General features: G+C 53.4%; 1 protein-coding gene across 1 annotated transcript in view; it reads right to left on the bottom strand.

Moving 5' to 3' along the window:
- Positions 1-14953, bottom strand: part of bcor (BCL6 corepressor) — a 35384-nt gene that overhangs the window by 8410 nt on the left and 12021 nt on the right. The window contains 9 exon segments of the mRNA XM_071512341.1: positions 2635-2925; positions 4273-4601; positions 6261-6548; positions 7702-7922; positions 7974-8058; positions 9255-9420; positions 9998-10054; positions 11530-11994; positions 11996-14713. Of these exon segments, the coding sequence (XP_071368442.1) occupies positions 2635-2925; positions 4273-4601; positions 6261-6548; positions 7702-7922; positions 7974-8058; positions 9255-9420; positions 9998-10054; positions 11530-11994; positions 11996-14713 (4620 nt within the window).

Here is a 14953-nt window from a genome sequence, read left to right as displayed (position 1 = left end):
TTCAAATGCTCAGAGAGGCCAGGCAGACGAGGGAGAGCGAGAGAATAAAAGGGGAGCGAGGGAGGGAGGAAGAGAGAGAGTGGCTTTCATGTGCAGAGGCACGGATCGCAAACTAAACGATCATGAAATATGCAGAGTGTCGGGCGCCGGGAACGGCACAGAATCTGTGCACGTGTGTGTGCTGAATAACATGCGTGCGTGTGTGTGGATGAGGTGTTGGTGCATTTGCATGTGCAGGTCTGTGTGGGTGTGTGTGTGTGACAGAAGTGAGAGCAGAGAGAGAGCAGTCGTTCCGTGGCAGCGTGTGGAGAAGGACACATAAGGATGCCTGTGCGTGTGCTTATTGGGTCAGGGTCACAACGTATGTTTCTCTGTGTGTGTGTGTTCGTAAACAGTGTGTGAGCAGTGTGTGCGTGTGTGTGTGCGCGTGTGTGTCTCTCAGGCCCTCATATCTCTCTGCCTGTGTGTGATAAGCCCAGAGCTTGCGGCGCTAAAACACCAGTGTGAGACAAGCGCTCTGTGTGTCTACAGGCTCATAAGTGTATGTGTGTGTGTGTGTGTGTGGGGGGGGCTGTATGCATAAATTGGTGTGTCTTTGTGTGCACGTCCGTGTGTGTACGTGTGTGTGTGTGTGTGTGTGTGTGTGTGTGTGTGTGTGTGTGTGTGTGTGTGGGGAGCCCCAGGGGTCTGCCCCAGGCTTATCACACACAGGCAGTGAGAGACGAGCTTCCTGAGAGAGAGAGAGAGAAAGAGAGAGAGAGAGAGAGAGAGAGAGAGAGAGAGAGAGGGAGGGAGGAGGGAGGGAAGGGGAAGGCGGGGGTGTTGTTTGCGCAGCGGTCAGCGCCTTGTTTGTGTAGTCTCAGGTTTTCTCCTCCCCCCTCCCTCCCTCCCTCCCTCCCTCCCCTTTCCCTCTCCACACGCGGAGCGATGGAAGGGAAAAAATGCGAAGGGGGGGAAGAAAAAAAAAAAAAAAAAAAAGGAGAGGGAGAAAAAAACGTTCGGAGAGAGAGACGCATAAATCAGAGAGACGAGCCGGCTTCTCTCCAGCACGGCTGACTGAACCCCGCTGCTGCGCTGCGCCCTGTGTGTGTGTGTGTGTGTGTGCATGTCTACGTGTGTGCGCGTACATGCCTGTGCCTGTGTGTGTGTGTGAGCTAGTGTGTGTGTGTGTGTTAGTGTGTGTGCGAGGGAGAAAAACAGCCGCCGCCACCGCTAACCACAGTCACCACGGCACATTAGAGGGCCATTAGAACGCGATTATACTCCCAGTGCTTACCTCTCATTCACACTCTCACTCGCTCTCTCTCTCTCGCTCTCTGACTCACACACACATTATCATGGACACACACGCACACACCATTATCATAAACATGCACAACAAACACACACGGCCATAATGCAATCAGTTAATGAGCGACCAAAAAAAAAAAAAAAAAAAAAAGAGAGAACACCCACACCTATTTAACAGTCCTGTGAAGATACGTCTGCTGGTGATTAAATTCATCACACGTGCACACACACACACACACACAAGGACGGTGTGAAAGGCCGCAAGTGGACACACACCGCATCATGAAAACACTTTCATCAATAAATCAATTTGTAAAATCTGTCAAGGAGGAGAGAGATATTTAGACTCAAGTACAGAAAGTGATGATGAGGGAGAATGAGACAGTGGGCTATCCAACTTTAATTAAAAGCTTTCAGAGCAATGGGAGTTGAGAACTATTTGTGTGTGTGTGTGTGTGGGGGGGGGGGGGGGGATTCACAAGAATGTAGATCAGTCCCTCTCTTTCTCTCCTCTACGTGTGGAGAGCGAGACGATTTTGGTCTAGGAGCGAGCGAACGGCAGCTACAAACAAAGAAAAAAAAAACAAGAAAAAAAAAAAAAACTCCCGATGCTAGAGAGAGGCAGCGAGCATCAGTCTCTGTATAACGATCCCCCCGATCCCTCACGCTGTCTGCGCGTGCACGTGTGTGTGTGTGTGTGCGTGCGCGTGTGTGTGTGTCACACTTCGCCTCACGGAAAATTAATGAGATGCGAGAGAGCGGAGCGAGGCGGAGAGGAGGGGAAGGAGGGGGGGGAGCGTGTGTGTGTGTCTGTGTGTGCGCACGCGGGGAGGAGGAGGAGGGGTGCCAACGACAATCTGAGTCACAAAGAGAGGAAGAGAAAAGAGAGAGCGCTGAGAGGAAAGAGGGGGGAAGGGGAGAGCGGAAACCAGAGAGAGACAGAGAGAGAGAAAGAGAGAGAGAGAGAGAGCACGTTACGGGCAAGAGGAGGAGAGAAAAAAAAAGATGGAATAGAAGAAAGAGCGAGTAAGAGTGAAATAGGAGGAAATGATACAGAAACGAGAAGAGAGAACGAGAAAGAGGAAGAATAGGGCAGATGCGAGGGAAGAATAGGACGGAGAGAGAAGGTTTAAAAAAAAAAAAAAAAAAAGAAAACGAGTCAAGCTATGTCTGCCAGAGTCACAGGGCAGGAACAAAGGATGGGGAGAAAATGAGCTTGATATGAGAAGAGGGGGAAAAAGCGACGGGGCTGGAAGAGACGGTGAAGTGTAAAATGGGGAGAGAGAGAGAGAGAGAGAGAGTGTGTGAGAGAGAGAGAGAGAGAGAGAGAGAGAAGCCCAGTACCTCGTAGCCCAGGCGGGCGGCTCTCTGGAGCAGCGTCTCTCCGGCGTTCTTGTTGACGATGAGCCGGCGAGCCTCCGGCGGGATGGGCCGCACCACGGGGGGCTCGGCAGGGGGGGGTCTTGCGCACCCCGCCCGCCGCTCCGGTGGGACGCCGGCCCCTCTGCCGTTCGCCGGGGGCGGCGGGGCGGGCGGATGGAGCGCGGCGGGGGAGCAGGGCTTGACCGGGGAGCAGGGGTAATGATTGGGGGAGGCGGCTCTCTTCCTCGGAGCGCCGCGCTGCTGCTCACTCAGCTGAGGAGAGGGAGAGAGGGAGAAAGGTTACAGAGACTGCCGCATAACGGACCAGCGGGACACACGTTCACACACACACACACACACACACACACACACACTCTCAAGGGCATATGTATGGAGAACACACGTGCGCACACACAGAAATAAGTGCACTCATGCCTGCACACATACACACAAATCTATACACATTTATATAGGGAGTTGATGTAGTGGCAAATAAAAAGGGGCAAACTATTATGACCTCCAGTCAGTAATCACTATAAGACAAACAGCCACTGATATAAGCAAAAATTAATTATATCTTCAGAAAGCATTAATTTACGCTTTTTTCCCCTTAAAATGTATGCTCCCACAATATAACTTACATCATACATTTGATACTACCTCAAATGAGTTTACCCTCCATTACACCCCTGTATATGCATGAATATACTGTATATTAATGTATGAAAGACATATGTATACTGAAAAAAAAATACACGCGCGCACACACACACACACACCTTACACACCAACTGCTCCACAGCCCAAACACTGCAGGTTGGCATGTCACTTCTCTTTAACCGCTAAACCAACAGAGGCCCCTGAGCGAAACATGCAAGAGAGGGGGCTGGCTCTGTGTGTGTGTGTGTGTGTGTGTGTGAAGTGCGTGCCCCCTCAGTGGAATTCCGTGTCGGAGCAGCTGTCAGGCTGAGGAGGAGCGAGGGAGGAGAGCAGCGCGGGCGGAAAACAACTAGCCTCTTTTTTTCCCCCCCTCAATTTTTCCCCGTGCTCTTTTATTTTTTTCTCTCCCTTTTGAACTCCGGCGCTTCAGACGCTCGGCCACGGCTGCCACATTCCTCACTGGGTGAGTGAAGGAGTGTGTGTGTGTGTGTGTGTGTGTGTGTGTGTGTGTGTGTGTGTGTGTGTGTGTGTGTGTGTGTGTGTGTGTGTGTAGCCTAGTGTTCGCCACCGAGTAAAATGTATAATTGCTCCAGGGTTCTCTAGTTATGTAAAGAATGCTCACAAACACGCAGACACTCACAGCGCTGGCACGTAGCGACACACGAAATAACACCGATGACACACATTCAACAATTAAGGCCAGCTACAAACACACACACACGCGCACAAACGCAGGCACACACACACACACAGGGGCTCCACAGGGAGTCGCTAAGGGCACGAGGAGGTCAAAGCTCCAGCAGCCCTCTAAACATTGTAAACATACTTCCTTCCTCCCTCCCTCTCCCTCCTCTCGCTCCCAGCTGCATAATCAGAGGCGCCGACAGGCATACTGAAACCGACGCCGCTGCCGCAAACATCCAGACACCCTATCAGGCCGCGCGCCCTATCAGCACTCACCTTGTCGTCTTCGGCCGATCCCAGATCGGCCGCGCAGCGCTGGCCGGGCCCGTTAGGTGTGGCCTCTTTCCTCCTCTCCCGCTCCCTCTCTCTCTCCCTCTGGCTGGTGTGTTTGGTCTTGCACGGCCGCTTGCCCTTGGGTTTGTCCGTGTCACTATGGCGACGGGGCTTGAGGGGAGGGGAGTCTCCCGCCGCGGACGCTTCTGGGGCCGGCGAGGGGGGGCCCCTCCTGGGCTCCTTGAGGCCCCGGTCACCTGAGATGGGGCCCGGCGGGGGCGCTCTGTCCTTCAGCTGGCTGCTGGGGGGGAGGAGGGGGGCGGCCGGCACTCCTGGAAGCGGGAGAAGAGGGGGAGGAGGGGAGGGGGGGGGGGGCGGAGGAGAGGAAGGCAGAGTGAGCGGCTGATAGTGTGAGAGCGCAGCGGAAGGGGAGGATGGGAAGGTATTGCAAGGCCATCTCTCACCCTCTGTTGGTTTATTAATGAGCACACAGCGCTGTCTGGGAGCGCAGCGTGCCTGCTCGCACAGGAAAAAAAAAGAGAAAAAAATCACGCACACACACGCACGCGCTCGAGCACGTACGCGCACACACAGCGCGGGCTCACACACAACACACCCCCACAGACACTTGCGCGCGCTCACTCACTGCAGCAAGGACACTGCTATGAGTAATCTCCTTAAACAAGTGTGGCACTGTCTGCTTTTCAGCCTCAAACGGTACATATTTACACGAGAAATACTAAATTGCCCTTGAAACCGCAATGTCAAAATGGCGTTTAATTAATGGCATAATGGCAATACAGTTCCTCCAAAGATTTTTCATTGTGAGGCTTTCCTTCATCGCTACTCAGGAATGCTGCAGCCTAGGTTTGATTTTATTTTTCAGATGATTTTTTGTATGAAATGTTCATTAAATCCATGCTGTGTTTAAACAATTCTGGGCTAAGAAACAGCGAGGAGGAAAGTGAAATATATAACAATTATCTGCTAAAATATACCCTTTCTATTCAAAACACGACTCGTCTTGCGGAAAAACGCCTCTAGAACAGGAAATTCTTAATAGAGATGAATGCGTTTTATCTGATAACTGGAATCCTGAATAAAACTGGAAAAAAAACAGAACGCGGTCCTAACAGACACACACAGTGAAATACCAAGGCTCATTACAACACGCTGTTGCCAGGGTGATGTCATCTAAAAAAGGTGAGAGCAAAGAAAAATAAATAAATAAATAAAAAAAATAAAAAAAATGTAATATATATAATTATATATATATAAAAGTCCGTCTGCCAATCAAGCCCTGTGGTTTCCGCGGGAACATAAAACCAAAATCTCCCCGCTTTACTCACTTCCTTTAATCTCTCTCCTGCTCTTTATTTCCTGCTCTTCGTCTCTGCCTCCCTCGGCCTCGGTTTGGGCACATGAATAAGGGAAAGCCCTGGTTTTAATCAGCCCCCCACAACCCCTCCCCCACCCCCTCCCTCCCTCCCCCTAGCTCTCTGCTCTTTCTCTTTGACTGGCCTTGAGGGGAAAAAAAAAAAAAATCATTGATCACACATTAGTCACAGTACACCTGCCCACATATATCTCCACCAGCCACTTCCCTCGCTCGCTCTTTCATCGTTCGCTCGGAGCCCGGCGCTCAGCGGCTGAACAAAAAAAGTCCAAACCACAGGGGAGGCGCTCTTTAACAGCCATTCCAGTCCCCAGGTCTCCTCTCTGGGTGCCCTGGCTTTTCCCCTGGCAGGAGGAAGTATCCCCTACCTCACTGCTCCTGCTCCCCCTCCCCCTCCCCCTCTTGTCTCTCTCTGTCTCTCTCTTTCTTTCTCTCTCTCTCTGTCTCTCTCTCTCTCTCACTCTCTCAGGGAAAGCCCCTAAACACAGACCTATAAACAAGAAAGCGAAAACGCAAGCCAAAGATAGATTTCCGTCACCTCGGCTGAACTCAAAGGCAGGCTGCAGCAGTTGGGACGGCGGCGGTTTGCTCTCACCGTTGACTATCTTCTCGCAGCCCCACTTCCGGTTGACCTCGGCCCTCTGCGCCGCGGCCCTGTCCTCCGGGTCGCCGGGCCTGACCTTGCGGTCCCGCGGGTTCGGAGCCAGGGGGGGCGGCAGGCGGTGCTGTGGCCACGGCCGCTCCTGCTTGATTTCTGGCGCGTCGGGCGAAGCTGCGCCGGCGGCGGGCTTGCTGAGCCGCAGCCCCTTCAGCTCGATGCAAACCTTGAGCTTCCTCACCTCGTCGTCGTCATCGTCTTCAAGGCACGGCTGCTCGCGCTCATCTGGAGATAAGGCACAACATCCACACTGTTTTGCATTGCTTTCTCTCTCATGTACAGCTTCATATTGAATAGTATGAAATATATCGCTGTTGTCATGTGAAAATCTCATAACTCTTTGGGATGAGAAAGCTCTGCGACCCTTGGTCTTATGGAACACTTTCAAAACCCACTGGATGAAAGCAGAAATGCATTGTGGTCAAACTTAAGCCAAGTCTGTATTTTTAGTTCCTAAAAAGTTGACATTTTGGATACAAGGTTTTCACCCGACAACGACAATATTCTTCTCCTCTTCTCTTACACACAGCTATGTATACACACACACACACGGACCTGAAGACACAACAGAGCAAACAGAACAAAGGGCATTAACCACTACATACTGATGGCTTGTAAAGCCCCCTCTAAGCCTTACATTAAACACATACACGCACACAGGCAACAGAGGCAGAGAACGGGATTTGAAACAGACAGAGGGCGAGGAGTAAAAAGGGGAGAGAAGTCAAGAGTCGGGCGGAGAAACAAAGAAATAAAGAAAGACCGGAGAAGCAGAGGGAGAGTTTCCCCCCAAAATTCGCGGGGGACGGCTATTGGACTCGTCTGCCAGCGCCGGGGAGAGCGAGAGCGATACCTCATGCCAGAGAAGGGAAAAAAAAAGAAAGAAACCCAAACAGATGAGGGAAGAAAGAAAGGAGATGAAAAGAGAAGAAAAGAGCAGCTTTGAAGAGGGTGGGTAAGCGCAGCAGAGGAACGGCAGAGCTGAAAGAAGAGAGAGAGAGAATGGCTGTCCCTCTCCCTCGCTTCTCTCTCGCACTCCGCTCAAAGGCAGGATTAAACACTTCTCTCCTCTGAGCTGGCTGCCACACAGAGCGAGAGATGGGACAGAGGGGGGGGGGGGAGAAACAAAGAGCGGGGGTTGTGACAGAGGGGGTTTAAGGTGGAATTGATTGGGAAGAAGGGAGCGACGAGAAGGAATGGGAAGATAAAGAAAAAAAAAAACAGAACGAGGGATGAGACGGAGCTCGGCGCGGCGCGGGGCAAAAGAGAAAAGGAGTGGGCTGAGAGAGAGAGACGCGCAGAGGGAAGAGAGGGAGGAGATGAAGTGAGGAAATAGTACTGGGATATGGGTGACGAGGCGTGCGCGAGAAATTCTCACCAGCAGAAATCTTGGCTCTTTTCTCTGGGTGGGACGCCCTGTCGCCTTCCTCCCGCTCCCTGTCCTCCTCCTCAGCCTTGAGGCCGAGCGGGCGTTTCCTGGCAGGTGCCGAGTCGGGGCAGGCCCTCTCCTGAAGGTGCCCGTTCGCCGGTGCCAAGGTGGGGGGCGCACAATGCCCTCCTTCAGCCTCCCTCGCCACCTTCCTGGCTCCGTCCCGCGGCCTTGCTTGGCCGACGTTCCTGGCCCCTTCCTTCCTGGCGACGTTCGGGAGCCCCTGCCCCGAGGACAGGGGCTCCCTCTGGCCCCCGCACCTCTGGAGGACTGGAACTCTGTTGTTGCCGTAGGCCGGCCGGACACCTGAGCAGAGCAGACGGAAACAGGGAGGGGAGGAGGGGTAGTGGGAGGAGAGGGGAGGGGAGGGGAAGGGGAGTAGAGGCAAAACAAGCAACAGAAGATGAAAGGAAGGGAGACAGACGGGGAGAGAATGCAGACAGACAGACCGCCAACCAGCCAGCCAGACAGAAAGAGAACAGGGAAACAAGAGGTGGGGGCGGGATGGGTGGGATGGGTGGGGTGGGGTGGGGAGGGGGTGACGGCAGAGGGAGAATGCCAGTTAAACACCAGCCAGCTTTTATTCTCCTTTAAAGACAGGCAGTAAAACTTTGATGGGGTAAAGACTTTTTAATCTGATGTGAGCCGAGCCAGCGGTCCGACGGTTCAGTGCCGCCGCTCGCACTTCCAGCGGAGGCGAGAAAACATCCTGCGCTCTCTCTGCGCACGTCACCCCCCCCCCCCCCCCCACTCCCACTTCTGTCCTCCCCCACGGCATGACCGCACCACGCCCTTCCCACACAGAGCGTGACTCTAACCCCCCTCTCTCCCCCCCCCTCTCTCTCCTTCTCTCAGTCTCTCCCGCTCTCTCTCTCTCCATGCCATAATTAGGCTCACACGTCAGCCCCGGCCTCGCTCCAACACACAGCTGGGCTCCCAGCCAACGTAACTAACCCCCCCCCCTCCCTCCCTCCCCTCCCTCTCTCTTTCCGTTGCGCTCTCCCATCCGCTTTCACCCACTAACTCTCCCCGCTTTTGCTCTAACTCGCTGTCGCTTCCCCTCCTCCTCCCCTTCTCTCTCGCTCGCTCGCTCACTCACGCAATCTCTGCCCCTCCTTCTCCTCTTGCCCTCCCTCTCGATCGTCTCTCCGCGCAGATAAGCACAAAAGGCTTCTTGAAAATAAAACTCCCTCTCTCTCTCTCTCGCTCTCTCTCTCACTGCCTCGCTTGTATAAGAGTGTGTGCGTGTGTGTGTGTGTGTGTGTGCGTGCATGTTTGTGTGTGTCTGTATGTGTGTGTGGAAGAGATAGCGTCTTTTTTTAGAGTGACCCGGTCTTGCCTCAGCATTTGCTGCAAGTGCGTGCAAGTGTGTGCGCGCACCCATTGTTTGTGTGTGTGTGTCCCTCTCTGAGTGTTCATTTGCAGAATGGGCGCGTATGTGTGTGTGTGTGTGTGCGTGCATTATGTGTGTGTGTGTGTGTGTGTGGTGCTGGGTTACTCACCCTCCCTCTCTCCCTGCCTGGTGGTGTGTTGGCAGTGTTCCAGCGCTCGCTCTCTGCGCTGGCCGTCTGCCAAGTCCCGTCCTGCTGCCGCTGCCGAGGCAGACACACACACACCGCCGCCCTCCTTCTCCTTCAGCTCCAGCTCCGAGAACCGCATCATCGCCCGCTGCGCGCGCGCACACACACACACACAGATATGCAGAGAAACCCATGAAAACCACTCAACGTCTGCCCACGCGCACACACACCTCTCTAAGCCTCAATCTGGTCTCAACAGCTACCGAAGCAAACATTGCATCAGAAATCACATTGTCTCAAAATAAAAAATATGCCAAAAAATTAAACCCACACACACACACAAACACACACACAGGACAAAGAGGTAGACAGATAAATCACAAGCATGGCATCCAGACACGGGTTAGACTACTGCAGCCACTGTGAGTCCATGCGCTCTGGGGCCTAAGTCCTGGCATCTCCCTTCCTGAAACATGAACACGGCTAGGAAACATATACGGCTAAGCCCTGAGGCAGAGAGAGAGAGAGAGAGAGAGAGAGAGAGAGAGAGAGAGAGAGAGAGAGAGAGAGAGAGAGAGGGGGGGGGGGGGGGGGGGGTGTAAATAAGGGAGAGAGAGAGGAAAGAAAGGGGAGTGGAAAAAAGAGAGATCGGAGTGTGCAGAGATATACAGAGGAGACAAAGCCTGTCAGAGAGGTAGATGTGATAAGAAATGTAAAGAACTGACCTCCCAGTTAGCTGCAGGTTGACTTATATTACTCTCCTCTCGTGATATGACTTCCATCTAAGCAATTAGAATGGGGGGCTCAATATATCTGTCCATCATTTCATCTTTTTTTTCATGAATTTATGTTCAATGTCTCTCCACATATATGTTTACACAGTCAACAACAGGCAGCCACAATCCCACAAAGCAACACACAATCAAATTAAAATGAGTCAACAGGTCAATCATTAACACTGCATCAAAACTATCAAATGATTTCTGAACTGACTTAATGACAAATTTAAAAAGAATCAAACCAATCTGTTGATTCTAAGCATGATTGATGACGATAATTCAGTTTTAGCTGTCTCATTTATTTTTTCAACTAAACACATCTAATTTGTCCAGAATGTCCAGAAATAGAGCGTTTGATAGCTTTGAGTTGCAGCTCTGCATCAGCAAGCATGACACAGACAAACCACAGTGTTCTGGGGTGCGTTCACAACATAGACAGACATATGCAACCCATTAACATATCTGCCTCTGAGCCAGTTGGTAACGTAGCGAACGGTTTATTTGTGTTTCTGTCCTTAACATTGAGCAGTAGAACCAGAGATACTGGCCTAAAATAAATAGCTTAACTGTGTATATGAGTGAGAGGGGGCTGAAAGGTCGATGGCACACTGCAGGAGACGCTGCTGGTAATTGTGTGTGTGTTTGCAAATGGTGTGCGATGTGTGCGAGGAGCTAGGGTCTTTTAGCCGAGCGGTGGGGAGAGTTATGACCTTGGACAGCAACCAGGCGGGGCAGGGCGGGCGCTCTGGGGGAAGAATGGGGGACAGGGGGTGGGGGCATGCGGGAGACCTAAGAGGGACCCCAAAGAGGGCGGCCGCTGCTTTTTAAGCACACTGCAACCCCTCCTCTTCGGCTCACCTTTGGGTTAAGCGTAGCCAGAGGCAGTGTGAACCGTGAGGCTGCCACAGTCACGCTCTCAAACTATATGGCTCTATAGCGCAGTCAGCACTAACACATGCTTTAGCCCCAAGCCAGTCACACACGGACAAGCACGTACGGACACACAAACACACACGCACGGACACGGAAATAACCTTTACACTGGCTGCTCCCTAATCAACATATAGAGATGGCAGCCCTGGTTAACCTTTGAACTGCCCTCCAACTAACTTGCTGCCTGGTAGAGGGCTTCAACTAGCCTTGCACCACCTCACTGATGCAATGATAAACTATGGGGTCAAGCCTATGGCCAGGGCAGCAGCATGACGGCAGCTGTATCATTCTGAAATATGTTGTAAATGTGGAGTATGCCAAATTCATGCGGGGTTCATTCCACAGACATTTACGAATATTGTGAAAAGGAAATAGAGACAGCAGCCCTGGATAAGAGAAGAGTTGTGGGTTTGATTCCTGCTTGGATGGTACAATTGAATGCATGTTTTAAGTGTCTGAAGATACGAAGCCCCTGCTCATAATGACCTCTCCCAGCCCAACTCCCACCCTAAGCCCGACATATATGCATGTGTTAATGGCCTCACCTGCAGGGCTCTCTGCTCGCGGCTCAGCTTGCTGGAGTCAGCGTACAGCTCGGTGGTGACACATTTGAAGCGGTCGCCAACGTAGCCTGAGGAGTTAGCGATCCTCTTGGCCAGGCTGGATCTCCGAGCGCTTTTAGATGAACTCTGGCCATCCTCTTCCTCGTCATCCCCTTCTCCGTGAGAGTCCTCTGGGTCCACAATGCTGTCTTCCCTCTCAGTCTCTCTCTCGTGCACCTTTTCCCGCTCTGCCTCCGTCACCAAATCTGTGCAGTGCTGGGCAGGGTATGAAAGTGCTCGTCTGTCCCTGTCTCCTTTGTCCTTTCCAGAGCTGCGCTCCCCGGACGTGCGGGCACAGCGCAAGGTGCTCTGGTCCTGGTCTCCAGGGTCTGGGCTGGGGCTCCATTCTTCAGGACTCTCTTCTGCCCGGCTAGCCTGCCTGGAGAGCTCGGGAGTGGGCTAGATGTCAGACCAGCACAGCCTGTGTCCTGGGAAACCCTTGGTTTCCCAAAGGAGTTTCTGGCTGTCTGTCAATGTGGTTGGGCTTCAGGGTGGGGCTCTGACCGGGGTGGATGGGATGAGGATAAGAAGGGTGGTGTTGGTGTTTTGGCTCATACTCAGTCTTTGTCTGATTTTGGTTGCCATGACAACATTCATTTTGGTTGACCTTAGTGCTGGGGACATGAGGAGGCTGCTTGTGGACTGTCGGGGTAGACTCAAAATCTGTGTCTGAGTGAACAAGGTCGATGCAGACAATCCTCTCTCTGGAGGATGCAGATGAAGAGAGGGGTTTACTCTGACTGCCACCCTGCTCACCTGCTTCCCTCTCGGGTTTCATTTGGCTCCCTTCCCCCATCTCTATCCCACCCGTACGGTCTCTGTGTCCTCCACATTCTTCAGCAGGGCCCCGGGATTTCTCCTGTCCCCGGTGCTTGAGACTCGCATCTCCCCTCTCTGGTGGCTTGGCGTCTAGGTGAGGCTGCATCAGGGGATGGGCCATCTCCTGGGAGTTATACGTGAGGTACTCCCCTCCGGGACCAGCTGGGAGGTTGTGGTAGGGTAAGGGGTGTTTGGCTGCCAGGTGGGCCGGGTAAAGGCTGTTGCTGCCCAGCAAGACTGGGTGAGGGTAGACTGGGCCTTTGCCTGCCAGTGGAAGGGAGTGCAACGCCATGCCGTCAGGGATGGAATAGTGCAGGTATCTATTGGCATAGGCCAAGCTGTGGTTCAGGTAGGCGTCACTCTGAGAAAGGTAAAGGTGGCCAGGAGGGTGACCATTCTCCAAACTGGGCCTCTTGTATGATGACACCTCTGGAGTGGTTTCACCTCTCTTAGAGGTTTGAGAGGACTTCTCTGTTCCCTCTCTGTGGTGACCCAGAACTGGAGGATGCTCCGATTGGCTGGGGCTATGTTTGGCCCAGTCACCGTTGGGCTTGGGAGAGAGGGGCCTGGACGTGACCAGAGTGGAGCCAGAGTGTTGAGTGGAGGACACTGTATGGTTGGACTCCCCTATCCTTGGACAGGATGAACTACGTTGCTGGGGGAGGACTCTCTCCAGACCCTTGTGTTTGATGACAGAGGGAGAGGAGCCTTTGGCTTGGTGAGGGCCCAGGTCTGGGTTTGACCTTGGAGAGGGGGGCAAGCCTGCAGTGTGCTGTGTATGGGAGGAAGAGGGGGTGGGTACCACCCAGGAGGAGTGTAAAGTGCTGATCATCTCTGGCCTCTCAGAGGCCTTGGAGGAAGTGCTGCTGACCACAGAGTGAGGGTGGGAGGAAGGAGACAGGGACAGGGTCTCCTTTAAGAGCTCTCGGCTGGGGGGAAGTCCATAGCGTGCTCCTGGAGCCAAAGCGTCCATCTTAACAGGGAATCCATTAGGAGGCAGGCCAAACTCCAGCATCCTTCCAGACAGGTCCAAGGGCTTCTCTGTTGGGTCTTTGGTAACTGGGGGCTGGTGAGCTGGCCGATCATAATTGGGTTTGGAGGGTGACCTGCTGGGTCTCCTCTCACCCCCCACACCTCTGTGCTCAGGCGCCCCATCTCTCGGCCTGGGTTTGTGGGGGCTGGGTCGGGCAGGAGAGGGCTGCTCTGATGCCATGCTGCTCACAGAGAACGGATGAGGCATGGACTGGGTGGAGGAGGAGGAGGCAGATATTGAAGAGGTGGAGGAGGTGGGTGGTTGGCCTATCCTAGGGACTGGCCTCTGTAAATCCAGGGAACTGTCAATGAGAGCAGGAGGGGGAGGCTGGGGGAGGCGAGAAGAAGCATGAGGAGAAGAATCGATGGGAAGACTGCTATTATTCCCACCATTGGTACCGGTAGCACTACTACTGCTGCTGCTGTTGTTGCTAGAGCTTTTTCTAGAAGGGGGTCTGCTTGGTTTACTGTTCCTATTCGGGGACCGATCTCTGTCTGTGGCCTGATGGTGCTGAGGATGAGGGGAAGGTTGGTGAAGCTGCTGCCCAAATGGAGGCCCGACAGTAAGCCCTTTGTCCTGGCAGTGCACCAGCGACGTGGGGGCAACTGTGACGGCAGGAATCCTCATAGGGGGCGCCACCAGGGGAGAGGAGATGGGAGAGGGAGGATAGGGGGGCATATAGTAGAGCCTCTCTGCAGCAGAGGCGGCTGCAGCAGGGTTCACACTGCCCCCCTGGGCTGCACACAGAGACTGGTAGGCCAGGTGCTGGGGCAGATAGGGGTTGGGCTGGCTGAGTAAGGAGGCTTTGTACATGCTCAGAGCCGCATACTTGGATGAGTCCATGAAGGGATACATGCTTGCTTCAGGGTAGGGGCTCAGCCAGGGCAGGCGGATGTAGCTGCCACCGGCGCCCGCCAAGCCCAGTTCAGATGCCTTCTCCCCAGGCCCTACTCCTCTGCGTTCCAGGCCCAGGCCATCAGCTCCAGCCCCAGAAACCAGCATGGGCTTGTGGAGGCCTGGTGGGGTGCCCTTGTAGAGGCCCAGGTATCCATTAGTGGGCTTACGACTGTCCAAGGAGCCATCAGGCTTGTAGATGAGCTCTGGGAGACCGTCCCTGCCATAGCTGAGGGGGAGGGCTGCCCCCTCGCGGCTCTTCTCAGTCGGCAGCGCTCGGATCCCTGGGTAGACAACCCCACCGTGGATGCGAAGACCATCGCGCATCAGAGTGCCTCGGTCCAGCCCCATGGCTGCCAGGGGCGTTAACCTTGCATCCACCTGCAGCAAAAACAGCATTACTCTAAACCCATTATAGAGGTTCATCTGACATCTAGAATCACACACAGCAGATCCCTCAAATACCATTTGGAATTATGACTTTGAATGCATGCAAGTGTAAAACCATTAAGCAGAATAACCACTGCAAAACACAGCACAAATTTAGCAAGTGATAGATGTCTCATAATGTTCCTAGCTTGCATGCACATAATGAAACAGACCATGTGTGTATTTCCGGAT

The sequence above is a fragment of the Centroberyx affinis genome, unplaced genomic scaffold, assembly GCF_046629955.1.
Source record: "Centroberyx affinis isolate AG114_WGS23_722 - 3 ecotype Tasmania unplaced genomic scaffold, CSIRO-AGI_Caff_v1 ptg006245l_1, whole genome shotgun sequence".
Lineage (NCBI taxonomy): Eukaryota > Metazoa > Chordata > Actinopteri > Beryciformes > Berycidae > Centroberyx > Centroberyx affinis.
The sequence above is the reverse complement of the archived record's forward strand: the minus strand, read 5'-3'. Positions and strand labels throughout refer to the sequence as shown.